The sequence below is a fragment of the Anarrhichthys ocellatus genome, unplaced genomic scaffold, assembly GCF_004355925.1.
Source record: "Anarrhichthys ocellatus isolate YVR2014 unplaced genomic scaffold, GSC_Weel_1.0 scaffold2, whole genome shotgun sequence".
Classification (NCBI taxonomy): domain Eukaryota; kingdom Metazoa; phylum Chordata; class Actinopteri; order Perciformes; family Anarhichadidae; genus Anarrhichthys; species Anarrhichthys ocellatus.
The window spans coordinates 5,325,058-5,342,080 of record NW_022280032.1 but is presented as its reverse complement, the minus strand read 5'-3'; the positions used below and the strand labels follow the sequence as shown (position 1 = coordinate 5,342,080).

The following is a 17,023-nucleotide window of genomic DNA, read 5'->3' as shown; positions in this document are numbered from 1 at the left end:
GCCTACTCAAATTTACACTAAAAGGCCATTATGTGACTTGTATTGTCCAGCAAATTCACTTGCTTCCCCTATTGTGACTTTTGGCCCTTAGGTTACCTCGAGTTAATATTCCACAGACACTTTCATCTCATATAACGTGAAACTACAGAGATTTTACTGTGCAGTTTGAACCCAGGTTGTAATTTATTTAATATCTCTGTTTTATTCAATGAGCAGGATTTCTTTATGGCAACATTTAATTAACTGGACATAGGAAGACGCTCTCAAATGCGGTTCTACACTCAGGGCTTTCGCTTCCTGCTGCTCCCGTTTTGCATTTAAATCTGTCAATTGACAAACCACATGGATGCTTTTATTTTGAAGCAGCTACTTTCAATTTCAGTCTATCAGTTTTTAATATTGCAGGGAGGAATGGTAAAGGAAGAAACAACCATAATCAGGAGTTTAGATGAAAAGCTGCAGGCAACAGGATAAACCAGTATACCTCCAACATGTGATTCAAGTAAACCGTGGCTCTTACTGTGCCGTGCTGTTGGATGGAAAATCACTCATTCTGTCCGTGCATCACAAAATCTGATAGTGGTTCCTCATGGCATTGCACACTGTGGGTGTCCCAACCCTATGGAAAAATACTATTATTACCTCTTACCAGAGATTTTATGTATTGTCAAGATGCACATTTGAAGGTGTGTCCTCTAGTCTGGTTTAGGGAGGTGTGTTTCATTTTGTTCTGTGTTTATAAGTTTCGAGTCCATTTTTTTGACAAATATACTGCAGTAAAAAATATAAAAAGAAAGATGAATTGGGGCTTTTTACTTTTTATATGTTTGAGTGTTAGATCTTGGCTAACATTTAATCCCAAGTTTGCAGAAAAGCATTGGAGGTCTCAACAAAAGCATGGCGAGGTGTGGTCTGATCTAGCAAAGATCACAGTGAAATACACATCGTACTGCTGGCTCTGTCTGAGTCATGATGCCTGGTGCAGCATGATAATGTGACCTCAAGTGGCGTGATGTGTGACACTGAGCTATTCCCTCTATTATAAACCACAATCTGCAAAGAGAAGTGGCATTCAGCCACCATTGCCCAACTTGGCTGGCTTCCCCTTCCTTCTCATTGTATGTGCACACCCGGGACAAAATTGCACAACATCAACCCAGTGGTTTTTTTTTCCACTCTAAGTGATGAACGCTCAGTCATAGATGTGGAAGTTGAATTTTCCTCTTACTCTTTTCCACGCATTTACTCACAAACCTTTTTTTTTCTCCATTAACTAAACCCAAAATAGACTCAGTTGGGGGCAAAAGACGTATTACACATGGCACACACACTGTATATTTCCAGCATGTCCTGTAGAACCGCGGCAGCAGCAGAACATGTGCCTTTATGTCTCTCACTCTCTCTGGCAGACCAGTGGTCACAGTGTGCCACGGTGGTGCGGTTGTTAAAAATAGAAAGAGTTAATTCAGCAAAGCACTTGTAAAGCTTTACCTGCAGACACTTCCTGGACAGGGCCACATTTCCTCCCCGCTTCTAGCTCAACACTCATCTAATTGGGGACTGTGATCTGTCCTGACTGCCTCCTTTGACGGGGGAAGGATAGTGACGGAGGAGATCGTGTGAGATGGAGAAGCAGAAAAAAACAGAGAGCAAGAGCGAGGGGCAGGGGGTTGTGTTAGATGAAAGCCTGCCTCTCTGTTTACTACAAGCTAAAAATACTATCCATTCTGGTTTGCTGCTGGCATGAGGAGGGGTGGGGGGCTGGCTGTGTACATATGTGTGTCTGTCGTGGGGTGGGGGGGGGTTTAGTCTGTGTCTGTCGCCCGAAACCCAGCAGCTGGAGGCTTGAGGGCTGAGGAAGGGTTCCACATCGCTGCGGGGGGACAACAGGTGGACGAGAAGGCGTGTGGTTCAGTGTTTGTACTGCACATACAGTAGGTCTGTGTGTGTGCTTAAGGGTGTGTGTGTGTGTGTGTGTGTGTGTGTGTGTGTGTTTGTGTGTGTGTGTGTGTGTGTGTGAGTGAGTGGGCTTGTGGGCAAGCGTGTGCAGAAATGTCTGCTTTCAAGTTCATTCATGTACACAAGCTTTACATACCAGTCCCCTTTGTAAAAAAAAAAAATAGTTTCACATAGAGCCTGTGTCTCTGGTGAAAGCCAAGCCTGAATTGTCTTATTCATGCTTTCGAATCTATTTAAATCCCAACTGAGGCAGTGCTATGAATCAAAATTAATGACTGTGCTGTTGATGCTGATGTTAAAGCTCTGGTATGAGCTATGTATTGGCCATTCACGGCAGCCGCTCACTACGCCTCTATTTTTACGTGTGTGTGTGTGTGTGTGTGTGTGTGTGTGTGTGTGTGTGTGTGTGTGTGTGTGTATATAGGGGGGCTAACATGTGTGTCTTTCCCCACTACTCGCTTTTACCCTGATGACAAGAGGCAATTGGCCTTCTCGAATGACAGTGACTAGGTACTGTGAGGGCAATTGTACCCGGGCAGCTGTGCATCTCTCTCTCTCTCTTTTTCTCTTTTTCTCTCTCTCTCTCTCTCTCTCTCTCTCTCTCTCTTCTCTCAGTCCCCCTCCATTAAGCTAAAATGAAAGTAGTTACTGATTCTGTGATTAAATTCCTTCCTCTTTGTGCAGGGGTGATCAGATAAGAGTTACCACATACGGAATGCGAGAGCTAAAAACAAGGTGAAGCTGGCGGCCAACACACTTCCCTGGGTCATTATTGGCATACCTGAGATGCTGGAAACACACCAGATGGCTGCACTGACATACAAAATGTTATGTGGACTTTTCTTATTGTTTACATGTTATTTTATGGTTGGTAAGTTTCCGCAACGCACCATTGTGATCACACTTAAATGTTCCCTGTAGATGTTTTTTTTTTTTGGGGGGGGGGTTACCTATAGTAGGCGCTATGGAGCTGTTTGTCCATAAGATAAAGAAGTCCAGCCAATGGTTTCATACTGTAAAGGAAGGGACGAAGAACACTAGTAGCAAGTAAAACTGCATTCTGCACAATGTGTTTTAGCAGTACCTCCAATGTCCGTTGTGGACGCCTGAGATCTTGCCTCATAATTATCAACTTTAGACTTTTTCTTTAATTGCAACAATAATTCAGTGATTGCTCCATACACATCAAGTGCAAACAGGAACCACCGCTAGTTAATGCACCATGACTTTTCATGTTGCAGACTTGTGAAGAAGGAAGGGAACACAGGCTGAAAAATATTGCAAAGTTAACTAGGTTCATTGTCATTATGACCCAAGAGACATTTATGCAATTCGATTTTTTTATTGTTTCAATCTTAATTCAATCCTTATTTTAACCAATTGCAGTACACCAGCACACACTCAAATACAGTAGCAGCTTCAAGGCAGAGGTACTGAGCAGAGGAGGCAGGCTGCAGTGACTGGCCAAATGAGTGGAATAGTTTCATCTGGCCTTATCAGTTTCAAGTCTTGTTTTGTCTGCCGAGCCTGGCAGGCCCAGTGTTGGACTACAGGAAAGAATGTTGGGTCATCAAGCAGAGCTGATGGAGTCCTGATGAAATTTGGCTCTGGAATAACACCAGACATCCCTGTCCACTGTAAATGGGAAACAGTCAGTCCAGCTCTCATTCCAGCTGCATTTGGTAATGCCACAAGGAAGCTGTTTCATTCAGATTTTCTAACATTCTGCTCTTTATAATTCATCATTAAATGAGCCAATTCCTGAGAGCTCCCTCGACCCACTGACCTCTCCGCAGTTTCTCCCCGGACACTCTGACCAATCGTGTGTCTCTAAACACTGTCACCGGCCCACCAGACGTCTCCGGTCTGCTCAACCGTCCTCCTCAGCTTCCCACCGACATTTGCAGACGCCATCAAAACATCACTCCTCTAAAAGCCAAACAAACTGTCTGTACGGCGCGAGGCTCCCAACCAACACTTCTCATGTCCACATCTTTGATGAGGAAAAACGGCACCATAACAAAAACAAGAGGCGAAGAGGGGAAAGATGCTAAATTTGGAAACAGACAAGTGGGCGACAAGCTGTCTCCTCTTGCTCTTCTGTCTCTCGCTGCTTTACCATGCTGTCTGTGTGAGGCCAGCTGTGGTCATACAGTATAATAAGCTTTCTATCTGAAATAATGGCTTTAATGCTGGTTAAATGGGGCAAGGGGGTTGGTTGGGGTCACGCTGACTCCTGCGACCAAGGATCAGCTGGCACAGCGTCGGGGCCGTGGCACCAGGCACAGGGCCACTGTCTGGGCAGTGCAGACAGCTGGTGGGGGGGGTGGGGCATTGTGGATACTGTCTCTGTCTGAGACACACATGCACATCATCTTCAACTCCCTCCACTGTACCCAGACAACTCTTGTTTACATCGTGTGTGTAGTATCGTGTCTCCCTCGTGTCTGAACTGGTTTACAGTTTGGATGAAGTAATACCTGAGGGGATGTTTGCCAAAGACACTATTAATACTGCATGTGTTGTCTATTAGCACTGCTCCTCAACATAGAGCTCAAACATAAATCATTTGTTATTGCAGTTTAAACATATTTAGATTTTAAGCTGATATATTTAGAAAATATTGGGAATTTAACTTATTTTTACTGTTGGTAAAATGATTGATTGCAATGAAAAAAGCAACTAACAAATAAAATTACAAATTGATCATCATCCTTAGCAAACAATCACTTTTAGCTTAATTTTTTGTATAATTGTAAATTGAAAATACTTTTAGGCGCACAAGCAATTTAAAGACCTCAGTTTAAGTCCCCAAAAAAAATCTGATTCATCTTTAATGAAAATTATTATTGTCTGCAGCGCTACTAGGCTTATGAATACAATATGTAGGTGTCATGGTTCCTCAGCAAACAGCACCATCTTTGTTGAGGAGAAAGCATTTTCTGTGCATAAGCCATGATGCCATTAGTATCCATTTCAATACCTAGACCAAAGTGCTGGCACACCCCTTGTCATTTATAATATCAGGCTGACTGGCCTATTGATGACGAGAACAAAGCCACAGTGTGGCCGACCTACAGCAGTGGCCGTAGTAACATGGCACCTCCCCGGTGACTGACGATGCCACGCTGGCTGCCACCACAGCCTGGCACGGGAGGGGGGGTGCATGGATGTGTGTGTGAGGGTTTGGGGGGCATTTGGTGGTTGTGGCAGCTGGCAGTGAGAAAACAGGGGGAGGGGGGCTTTCTTATTTTATAAAGACTCCCCTGTGTGAATGCGAGGCCACACCCTGGACGCAATATCTCTTGCCGAAGTGCACGTACACATGCTCACACACACAAATATGCAGTAGTGTGGACAAAGCGACTGACAGATTGCCTTTAAACACAGAAACCCTGCTCTGGTGCTCCATGTGTCCTGGTGCATATCAGTATTTGTGTGTTTTTTTTTTCTTCTTTTCAGTGGATGAGTTTGAGAGATTCAAAAGCAGAGCAGTCCACAGTTTTGTCCTGTTTAGTCATTGCCGCTTGCTAACTTTCCTGTCCAGTTTATTAGCTCTTAGGAGACAGGGGAATGTAATCAGACTGTCCTGATTGAGTCATGTGACGGCCATTCATCCTCCCACATTAGAGCGCAGGATGAAAAACTATTAGTGTTTGGCCTCATTGACTTTGTTGAAATAGTTCCTAGAAGAGGAGAGGCCTTAAATAACCAGAAATACATGTGTATGCGTGTGTTTCTTTGAGACGTTTACCGTTCCTGTTCTACTTTTTTTTTATGTGAACATAAAAAAAGCGGGGTACAATGTGTGGGACACCGTGTACTGTCCTCATGGGGGCCACCACACTGGGGACCAGTTAGGAGCAGATCATGTCCAGCTGTCTCTGAGGACAAATGGTCCATCAGGCAACTGCTTATTCCCTCCACCATATTCCCCCCCCCCTCCTAGTGTGTTTCAACTTTTTAAAACTTTGACCCTTCTTAAGGTAATATTTGACAAATTCTGTAGGAGCATTGAATTTATTAAATAATGGGACACAATCATACATCAGTATAATCATTACACTTTGATTTATGTGATATTTCATTTTTTTTTTCTATCCAGGTTTTTAGCAAATGTAATAAGGTTTTCTGTTCCAGGCAATATAAATGCTCATGTTTGATATTTACGAATAATATTTTCATCATGTTTTAAATGTAACTGCCAACATATTCTTATGGTACTTACAAACATTCTTGTGCTATTCACGAGGGAAGGGAGCCTAAAAGCATTCCCTCACCCCCGTAGTCGTCTGAGCTGACAGCGGCTTCATCTCTAGGCAGCCTTCTCGTAATTCATCTCTTTTGGCTTGTTTATGCTGCACATTTATTTTGTTTGCGGTAACATTTACCCTGCCCTCACATCTCTCAACGTGAAAAACGCTAATGCGCCTCCAACACAACATCAAAGCCTCTCCCGCGCCCAACTCTGGCTGTTTCGATTTATGGCTCTTTTTTTTTTTTTTTTTTTTTTTTACCTCCTTACAACATGAAAGACCATCAGTGTTTTCCAAAACGTACGTATGCGCATGGACACACACAGGCATGCATTACCACATGGGGATGCACACACACTTTCTCACTCTCTCTCTCTCTCTCTCTCTCTCTCTCTCTCTCTCTCTCTCTCTCTCACAGCCATGTCCAAACAGAATGATCGGTAAATCAAATAAAACACCCACAGTGTTTCGGAGAGAGGGAGTGCGCTCTGAACAACGGAGAGATAAAAAGCCAGAAAAAAAGAGAAGTGGAGAAGGAGGAGGCGAGGAGTGGACGCGGGGGATTGTACGTCCTCATGAAAGTAGCCTTCAGAAACAAAAGCAGCTTTGAGTGCGCCCCCACTCAGAAGAGAGATTAGCCGGTACACACACCCCTCAACACACCACCACCATCACCGCCGCCACCCCTGCAGAAAAGAGCTTTGGCTGCAGTTAAGCGGCACGTGGCGCAGCCCTTGATACTTATCATGTGCGTCAGGTGCTCTTGCTCGGTTTCCTGTTCTTTAAAACATAACCACCATTTCCCTCTTTTACTCCCTCCTCCTTCTCTTCCTCTCAGTCCAGAACCAATCTATCCGCACCGGCATCCAGCCTTACCTTTCATTTCTTCTCTCTCTTTCCCTCTCCCCCCCTCTCTCTCTGTCCATCTCTTTCTCCTGCTTTTACAAATACAAAGAACATATTGTATCTGCCAGCGTTAAAGTGAATCCATTCTCCTTGGCAGCGGCCCGGCCCGTGGTGAATCCGAGCCGGGCTAGCTCTGTTTTCCAGCTGGCACAGAGGCCGCTGGTGGAGCGGGTCGGTTGCTCGTCGGGCTGGTGAATTTGAGTCGAGCTGACGCGTTTGGTTTAGGACTTATTCACGCAGTCTGTCGTTCTCGCTCGCCCTCTTTCTCGTTCTTACTCAACTTGCGAGGCATGACCCCAGTTCACCTCATGCGAATGTACACTTTGAGGATGCTGGTTTACGGCTTAATTTGCACAAAGTATTACTACACACACAGGGATCTGTGTGAGCTCCTGAGAGGTGCACTCAAGAAAAGAAAATTCAAGGATATGACATTAATAAATTCTCTGGAAAGGTTTTGCAAACGGGTCACATGAATATACCAGACTGACATTTTCACACATTCATTGCATTAGCTGGTGGTTTTCAGCTGCTCTTATGGAAACCAGTGTTTAGCCCTTTAGAAACCAAAGAGGAAGAACAGTTAAGGTCATGGTAGTGCTCCTATTTAGTTGTCTTGGAAAAGTCAAGGAATTTGACATCAGGGCTACAGCAGGAAGCCTGAACTCAGACACACACTGCACACACAAACTCTGAACTATACAAACTCACAACTAATAATTCCTGTCACCCCTTCAAATTCATGCAGTCTCACACACAGGACCCGACATGCATTACCCACACTCTTTCATGAAAGCCGCACTCAGTGACACAAACGCATCATTAATGCGACGCTATCCCATTTCCTAATCGTGGTCCAGGCCCAGAAACTGAACACAAACTCCTCTCCTCCCCTCATGAGCCCAGAAGATGAGCCAGCGCACTCACAAGGCAGCGAAAACAAACTGTTAGTAATATGGTCACCAGCGTCATAAGACGATCTCACACTTCTGCACTTCTGTTTGTGTTTCTTTCACGTTATATATTTCATTTTTAGAATGTTTCTTTGGTCATCTGGAGCTGTTTTTAAAGCCTGTGAGAGGAGGAACGGAGCAAGAATTGGGGTCAGTTTGTGTCCTGTGCAGTCATTACATACAGTACAGTGCATCTGTATCCCCACCTCCATCTGAACAACAATGGTGGTCTGTTGGTTAATATTCCCGTAAATTGATTAAACCGCAGGCATTCACAGATGTCGGTCATTACCAAGATCTTTATCGAAAAGCTCCATGACAAATCTCTGAAATTAGAAAGTTCTGAGTTAAATTGTGAATAATCGTAATTGACATGCTGCCATATTCTTGCAGGAGAATAAAAACGTGTAGCCATCCTAAATCTAGCAAATTTAGTTACTGATATATGACCTTAATTTGTCAAATATACACTGGGCATCAACTGAGCTCAGCAGCTAAGTGGCAATGACGTGACTCACTGACGAAACTCATCATCATGCAACTGCATTGCCTATCCTTTTCCTTACATTTATCATGTAACTGCTGACAGTTTAAGAGACATTAAATACTTGTTCTAGAACAACTGCCATGTTTTCTCAATTAAAAAGTCAGAAGCAAAGACGAGTGGAGTGATGGATTCAACCAATTAGGCGTGGGAATGCGTGTCAGTGAAGGAGAGACAGTCTGCCCCAAACGATGCCCTTCCAAAAGAAAGTCCTGTCCTGCTGGCTCTACAAACTAAAAACTCAACACAACTTCACAAACTTCACTTAGAGTAAAGTGAAGGTATTGTGCTGTGTGAGTGTACTGCTCTTTTTCTGAAGTTCTGAAAATAAATCTGGGTGCAGCTGTGCTGAATTTATTAGTTTTGATGAGTTATAGCTTGTTGCCTGCTGTCACTCAATGTAGTGCTTTTAAAAACCGTGATTTATTCTTTTCACAACATCAGCACGTCAGTGGCCTGCTGACTTTCCTGGTTTAATGTGGTGTGTGTGTGTGTGTGTGTGTGTGTGTGTGTGTGTGTGTGTGTGTTTTAGTGTCAGTGTTAACCTTCCACTCCTGGAGACAAAAGCCAGCAGTGTCCTTTTCTTTTTCCTGCTTTCAAATTTTTAAATTTATTTTCCTCTTGTTCTGCCTTTTTTTTATTCTTTATTTAATTCCCCTCTTCCTGTACTCTCTCTTTCTGCCCCCCCCCCCATCCCCTCATCTCCATTCTCCATTCATGCAGCTCTGTCACTGCGATGATAATGATGACCTCTGTGTAATACTAGCTTGTTATTGGCCCACCAGCGAGGCCAGTGTGCACACCCTCTGTTGCTTTTTCTGCATTGACCATTGTGTTGCGAGCGACATGCTGGATCGCATATGTGTGTGAGTGAGTGTAGGTGAAACACAAAGAGCAGGCAGCCAGTCTGGGTGAGCCTCGGATCTGTGGAGAGGCAGAGAAATTCACCTGATCTGACCCTATGCTGTTTCTGCTGCTATTCTTCTTCTATATGAACAGGGCTGGAGCATAACTGGAAACGAACACTCTCTCTCTTTGTTTTACTGGATGTTTACACACAAATGCTTTATTTTGTAATAATTATATTCACACAATGCCGCATTCTGATTTTGATTTGCTGCTTCCTGTTGCCAGTTGAAATAACACAACAGTACCTTTAACCTGCAGGCTGTTCGAGACGGCAGCTGACAAATAGGAAATGAGCGCATCCAACTTCTGAGTTTGAATGGAATGCCTTCACTTATTTAGAGCAGTAGCCTATTTACAGATGTTCTTGGTTACTTGGGGGCAGCAGAACGAGCTTTAAACATTGACATATTGTCACCTTAAAAAGTTGACATGACAAATGTGCAACTTCTTTTGGAATCATGTGTCTGGCAACCTGCTGAAGTCTGATATACCCTCTGCTTTTGGCTATGGCAAGGTACCAGTTTGGTGATGTGAGATTGGTTCACACTTTTTCACTGGAAACGGGTTAGTACAATTGGTGAGAGTGAAACAATACAGCTGGGACATATTGCAGGGAAGGGCAATGTAAAGGGGCAGCACAGTGGGATATCTGTTAGCGAGAAAGATTAAGATTTATTTAATTGAAGGTACAGAGGTGTTTTGAATATCTGTGATGGTTTATTTGATTGGAATGGTTTTGTTATATCTACCCATTCACTATACATTAGCCTTTAATTGTATGCTCTTTGTGACTTAATTATCTAAGTATTTGCTTTTAAAATTATAGCTTTAGGGCCTAAGTTTTTTTTAGTCTTCTTTTACAGGTACCCAGTTGATTTATTTTGACCACTAGTGGCACTGTGGGGAAATGTTTTTAAAAGCAGGTACCCATTTTGTTTGTATCATCTGCGACGTACAGGATTAAACCAAACAGTCTTAAGAACAGGAGAAGCACCTTATTAGACTACCCACACATTGTAATGAACTGAAAACCATCAAACATGTACTGTTTAGATGGCTGCACATTAGATGTAAAAAGGATTACTTTGACTGTTTAAAACAAAGGAAATTGACATCAGTAACTGGATATTTTCTGTTTTTTAAAACCTTGCTTTGTCACCCAAAACTAAATGGTTCCCTTCCAATTGGAATCCCCATTATGTGAGTCATGCTAGTGCCATGTAAGTGCACACAGCCATAACAAAGAAAGAATGATGCTGTGAAAAATGTCTCGTGTTACACTGTTGTGAAGCACCGGGTTCTTTGAGGCCAGAGTGGTGGGAAAACACGTTACACATTCACTACAGCATGCGAGGACGGTGACCTGTGCGATTGTTATCCTCTCGTCTTATCGCTCCTCCTGTCCCAGCTATGTCTCCATTGTGTCGTGCGATTGAGAGCATTTCAATGACAGGAATCTTGTTTTGTTGAATAGCGCGGCCTAGTCTTACACAGATGCCAAGACATTCCTGGAGCTGGTAGTCTTTCCTTTTGGCAGCCCCGCACCTCTGTCTCCTCTACTCTATTCTTGTATTTTCCCTATACTCACTCCTCTTCCCTCCTCTTCGTCCTCCTCAAGGTAACTGTCAAAGAAAGAGCAAGAGGTAGATGTGTCACTGTGTTTTCATTTGCCTACGTGCTCTGTGTATTGACTGTTCAAAGGACTGCAATCTGCAGCCAAAAGTGCACTATTGGTTGTATATACCGGCCTTGTTTTCCCTGACCAATAAGCCACACCACTTCACAATAACTAACTACTATTCATTACATGTCAGGAATACCACAAAACTCCCTCTGTCTACCTCATCCAGTATCTCATTTCTCTCTTGCATGACATGTCTCCATTTGTCAGCAATTATGCGATGGTAGAATATTGCACGAATCAGAGCATGCAGCGATACCAAGCACCAGGCTTTTCTCCAGGCTTTATAACTCTCCAACAGATGGCAGTGTGAATCGCTCTATCGGCTCAGGCCAGCTCAGGATAACTGTGTGAGAATTAATGACCTTTGTAGTAAAGCAGATGCCTCTTCCCTGTTCTTACCTTCTCTGTTCTTCTCTGTTCTTTGTTCTTCTTTGTTCTTCTCTTCTCTTATTTTCACTTCTCTTCTCTGTTCTTCTCTTCTTTTCTCTTATTTTCACTTCTCTTCTCTGTTCTTCTCTTCTCTTCTCTGTTCTTCTCTTCTCTTCTCTTCTTTGTTCTTCTCTTCTCTTTGACCTCTTTAATTCTGATCTTCCTTTTAAATTTCGACATAAGTCTCAAAAGAAAACCTATATTTTCTAGCTGTATGTTGAGTGTATATTCAGAACATGTTCGCTATAACTTTCAATATTAAATCTGCATGTTGCTTACTGTACACTAAGGGAAATATCCAAACCCAAGACACTAAGACACTATATGTTCAGTTGTCTTCACAAAATTCAGACATATGGGACGCATTTCTGGAAACATGTGACTGACGTGTGCTGATGTCTGTTCTTGCTTACATGCTTAATGCTTTTATTGCCCTTTGTGCTGCAGCTTTAGTGTCTACGAAAAAGTGCCCTGCAGGGATAATAAAGATAATCTTGTCTTATTTCATCTTATCTTATCATGTATTTCATTTAACTAATGTATACAAATTGGACATGTTCCACCACACCAGCAGTTAACATGATACATTTAGTTTACTTTGCAGGACAAACTTAGATTTGTGACATTTTGGCTCATAATTGCTTTTACTCAATGGTGTCACTAAGATGTTGACTCACTTCAGCTCTTTATTAGTTTTCCATTAGTACACTCTCCCCTATAATGTTCTGACGTGGATGTGTTCCCTCATTACGCTCCTTGTTTATTTGTTATTTGCTACGTGACAGGCAGACGAGCACAAACAACTCTGCGTACACACTGTGCGCGTGTTTGTTTGTCTACTTGTGTACGTCTGTGTTTGTTGTAGTGTAGCAGACAACAAACAAACAGCCGCAGGTGGAGGGCAGGAAGGTGGTCAGGAAGGGTGTTCCTGTGTGAACAGGAGCTCTGTGTCCTCCCCAACGTTGTCTCTGTACTTGTACGTGTCTCCACCAGTCGCTGTAATGATTGGAAGTACATGAAATACAGTTCAAAGACCAAATGTACTGTGGATAATGTACCGATGTTGCTTGTTAAAGTGTGTGCAATATCCCTTTTTGTTCCCACGGCCCATACAACCCATTTCATGTTTGAATCCTCTTAGAGAATAATACAACATTGATGTCAGCCTCACAAATGTGACGGTTGTCCACTTTTTTCATGACATTATAAATTATAAATTGAATATCTTTGTGTTTCGGATCCTTGGTTGGACAAAACAAGCAATCTGTAGATGTTGCCGACATCTCTGGGAAATGGTAAAGGAGAGTTTTCACTGAGGATAATTTATAGATTAGGCAATGAATGGATTCAAATAAAAACAATTGATAAATCACATAAAATCATCAGTTGCAGTCGTATACATGTAATGTATATTTCATTTGTTTAGAGTGAGTCCAAGGAATACTTTCCCATCTTTAGTGAACAAAGAAATTGTGTGCCAGTTTTTTTTATACATGTGTGCTGTATTACATCTTTTGTATTTTGTCAGGTGATAAAGACAATATACTTTATTGGGTTGGGGTAAGTTCTCATTTTATTTATATAGTTCAGAAATTAGAGGGAAAAAAAGAAATGAAAGGGATCTCCTACACAAACTGACTTTTTATTCAAGAATAATGTCTACATCTGGTGCTTCTGACTGAGTCAGCCCCACATTTGACTGACCCATGTGTTGTCCGTGGTCAGAGGGAGGGTTGGGGACAGCTGGAGCATCACCTGTCACTGGATCACATGCGTTTATATGACACAGCAGTGGTGACACCCAACTCCAGCATTTACACACTATGCAGGGTGAACAAGATAACAAAAAACCCTTCCTAATACAATACCCCTTCAGTAAATACCAATTACGAGAACCTCATGGAAATTACAACTAACAACACAAGCAAACCATATTTAATTTAATACAAAAAAGCAGCATTTGTCTGTACTAATGGCTAATCTCGATTTATAGAGGTGCCAGATAGGTAGGTGGAAAAGTTGCTTCAGCATCTGTCGTAGGCACTCAAAATTATGTAATGTGGCAAAGTCTCACAAATCGTGACAACATATACTACGGTGTGTCAAACCCAGTAATAAAGTTTGTTAGCAAAGAGGAACAGTGGTTACAAGCAGGCAGTCATCAACACTGACTGTAGGACACATAAAATGATATTTGCATAACAGACAGAACAAACTGCAGCCTGGAAAATAATCTGTCATTGCTATCTGTAAACTCAAATTTCCTTCCTCTCTTACTTCCCCCGCACTCACCTGCTGTTGCTTTTCTCATTTGTAATCGCATCATCTCTTTCGCCTGTACCCAAACTTGGGAACGCATACAAGGAAATGTTCTCTATCAACACACAGGTTCACAACAGACAGTGACACATCCATACAAATTACACATTTGCATTCCTCCTCCACTTCCATCCCCACAAAGCACACATATACATAATCAGTGGCAATTGAAAAAAGTCTTGCGTGTTTGCAACACACCTGTCTAATAATGTTTTTCTTGTCCCTCATGTGGGTCCCCAGGGCCACTGCTTTCAGAAAACATTACAGGAGGAATTCCTGATCCATTTTAAGCCCCAATGAGAATGTTGATAAGTCTGTAGATTACTGCCCAACATGTTTATGATAGCCTATTATTCTCTAAGCTTTATCCGGGCCCAGCGCGTGCTTCGTCTACTTAGCACAACTATTTAGGTCGTGGTACAATCACAGAGGAAAGCACTGTGGATGGTGAAATAGCAGGAAACCTCAGCTGTAAGTGTCAAAATCAAGCTATTCTTGCTCTGTCATACTGTATATTTCTGTCCAAATAAGTTAAGTTATGGTCAGAGTTTACATGAAAGTAGTAGTCCAGTCTTTCGAGCAGCCAGCGTACTTGACCTTACACATCACCTTAAGCTCACGATCTGTGTTATCATTGACTGTAGAAGCACACAACTCTAGAACACATACATGTTGTAGTAATCTAGAAACAAATTAATTTGTCTGGAATCTTATCTGTTATTTGTGAATTATGACCATTGGCATGCTGTGATGTGATTTCATTCTTTTCTGAGACACGCTGTGATATTTAAGATTTACACTTGCTATTATGGCTCATATTTCAACAACAATAATAGCTGCTAAATGTCTAGCTCTGCCGTAAAAGTGTCCAGTCCATCAAGGCACACGCACTAAAAGATGGGGAGAAAGAGGGGCCATACCCTTAGGTCTATGAAAACGCCATTGATGTTAACTATCTGACTGTGCCCTGCCAGAAATACCGCGGTTTGGCCTGAGTTCTTCGCTATCAGCGTCTGAGACAGGATTCTGAATCTGTCTGTTCTGCCCGGTGCGTGAGATGTTATGGCTCTTTGATGTACATTGCTGTTTAGTCTTTGATTTACAAAGCACCATCTTTATCATTTTACCTGGTTTTCTTGAAGCCATTGGAGCCATCAGAGCATATTGATTTGTGCGGGTGTTTGCTGTCTAAGTACCTCAGGACGGAAAAATAAATAAGCGCAGAGGTAAAACCAAGGCCGAGGCTGTGAAGATGTTAGGCTGGCTGTGCCCTGTCAGAGATGTCTCTGTTGGGTGACACACCTGTGTTTACAGTTGGGAAAGCACGTAAACAGCAACCTGTATGTGTGTGTGTGTGTGTGTGTGTGTGTGTGTGAGTGTCTGTCCACCTACTCAAGGATCATATGGCTCAACAGCTTTTGTAATGAGTGGATCTAGCAGGTAGACGGCGACTGGCAGACTAACATGTCATTATACCCTGTACTGCTCTGTCATTGGGACTGCAACAATATTAAAGAGGCAGCTGGATACGAAACAAAAGCGCAAACTCGCTTTGTTTGTTTCGTAATGCACGTCTGCACTGTACTTATGTGCAGAATGTTTATACCGGAGGCATTCAGCTGACTGTATTCTGTCATCGTGTTAAATCCAGGTTCACCGGATGGACCAGAATATGAACTCGATCCTGCGGATCCTGATGGAGCAGTTTCCGCCCAAGCCGGAACTGACATCCCAGCCCTCCATCCGCAGGGTGACCATCCAGAAACGCATGGGTATCAGCATCGACGAGGAGCTCTGATGTCGCAGCCTTGGTCGAACTAGGATGATGTCGTCATCACCAAAGGAGAAATAAAGGACCAGCCTAACCCTCAACATGGTGGTCCAGCCTGCAAATTCATTTTCTCGATTCTCCAAAACCCTCTCTTTTATTTGCAATCCAAAATTGACTTTTGAAGAGTGAGAAGAGAATAACTTTTAATTGTCCACTTGGCAGCTGCATTGCTCTTGGACATGAGGCCAAGAGTACCACTGAGAGTGGGATTCGTGGTGTAGAAAGAAGGCTAACTGACCCCTTCCTTCTGACGATTTGTGCCCCTTTATGGGTCTTTTTCATGTTGACTAAATGTTGCATTCTCTTCTATACCACCATTGTGGGCCCTGAGTCTTCCACTGCAGGACACAGTCATTCAAGCAGCGACAGGCTACATGGATTTATTTCCCTACATTAGCCTCATAATCACACTAGTCAGACAATGTTAATTTATGTGTGGCCTGTCATTGAGCTGCATTCCTCTACTCCAAATATTATTCCAAAGCTAACTAACCCAGTAATGAAGTTGTAATGCAATCAAAGCGCCCGGTTCCCCAAAGACACAGAGAGAAAAAGTGAGAGTCCAGCCATGGCCGAGGCATTCCTCGAATCCTTCTGATTATCTTGGCACCATCCGCACCCAGTACACAACAGGGTTATTTCCATAGCCACATATCCATCAGGACTAACTGTACTTAGGCTGCCGTGGGTGTTTGTTTGTAGTGATCGAATAACACAAGGAGGGAAGGGCCGATTATCTGTTGACTTCGAAAGAACAAATGTGTCTGGGGTGAGTGGCTAACGTGGTGCTGATTTACGGATACATTGAAGCTAATGAAAATAAGCAAACTGCCATGACAGGGTGCTGCGTTACAGGAAAAAAGTCTAGAGTTATGGCATGGTCTCTCAGTTTGCTTCAAGATTTTCACTGAGAGTTTTCATGCATATATCAGTCTCAAACAGCACCACTACTCACTCCACCCTGCTTAATATCCTCTATTACCCTCTTCAGGGGGCTCACGCTGCTGTGTGCAATTTGAAATAAATTTGCCCCATTAAAGCTCTGATTATTTTTGCTCTGCAGAGCTAATTAAGTGCTGAATTCCTGGTAAGAGGAGATTACTCACTGTGAGCGACTAATGAAAAGAAACACTGGAAAATGTGCAGAATTTAAACAGTAAGCTTTAAGGAGCAGGCGCACTAATTCTGTGTGAAAGGTTTGGAAATATCAGGATACCACTGAGAGCACACGTT

At 42.8% G+C, this 17,023-nt stretch overlaps 1 protein-coding gene across 2 annotated transcripts in view; it reads left to right on the top strand.

The window, feature by feature from the left end:
• The window catches only part of kcnq1.2 (potassium voltage-gated channel, KQT-like subfamily, member 1.2), a 147,800-nt gene extending 130,777 nt beyond the window's left edge, over positions 1-17,023 (top strand). For both annotated transcript variants that reach the window (XM_031871223.1, XM_031871217.1), the window contains one exon: positions 15,611-17,023. In XM_031871223.1, the coding sequence (XP_031727083.1) occupies positions 15,611-15,757 (147 nt within the window). In that variant the 3' untranslated portion in view covers positions 15,758-17,023. The remainder of the gene's footprint in view (positions 1-15,610) is intronic.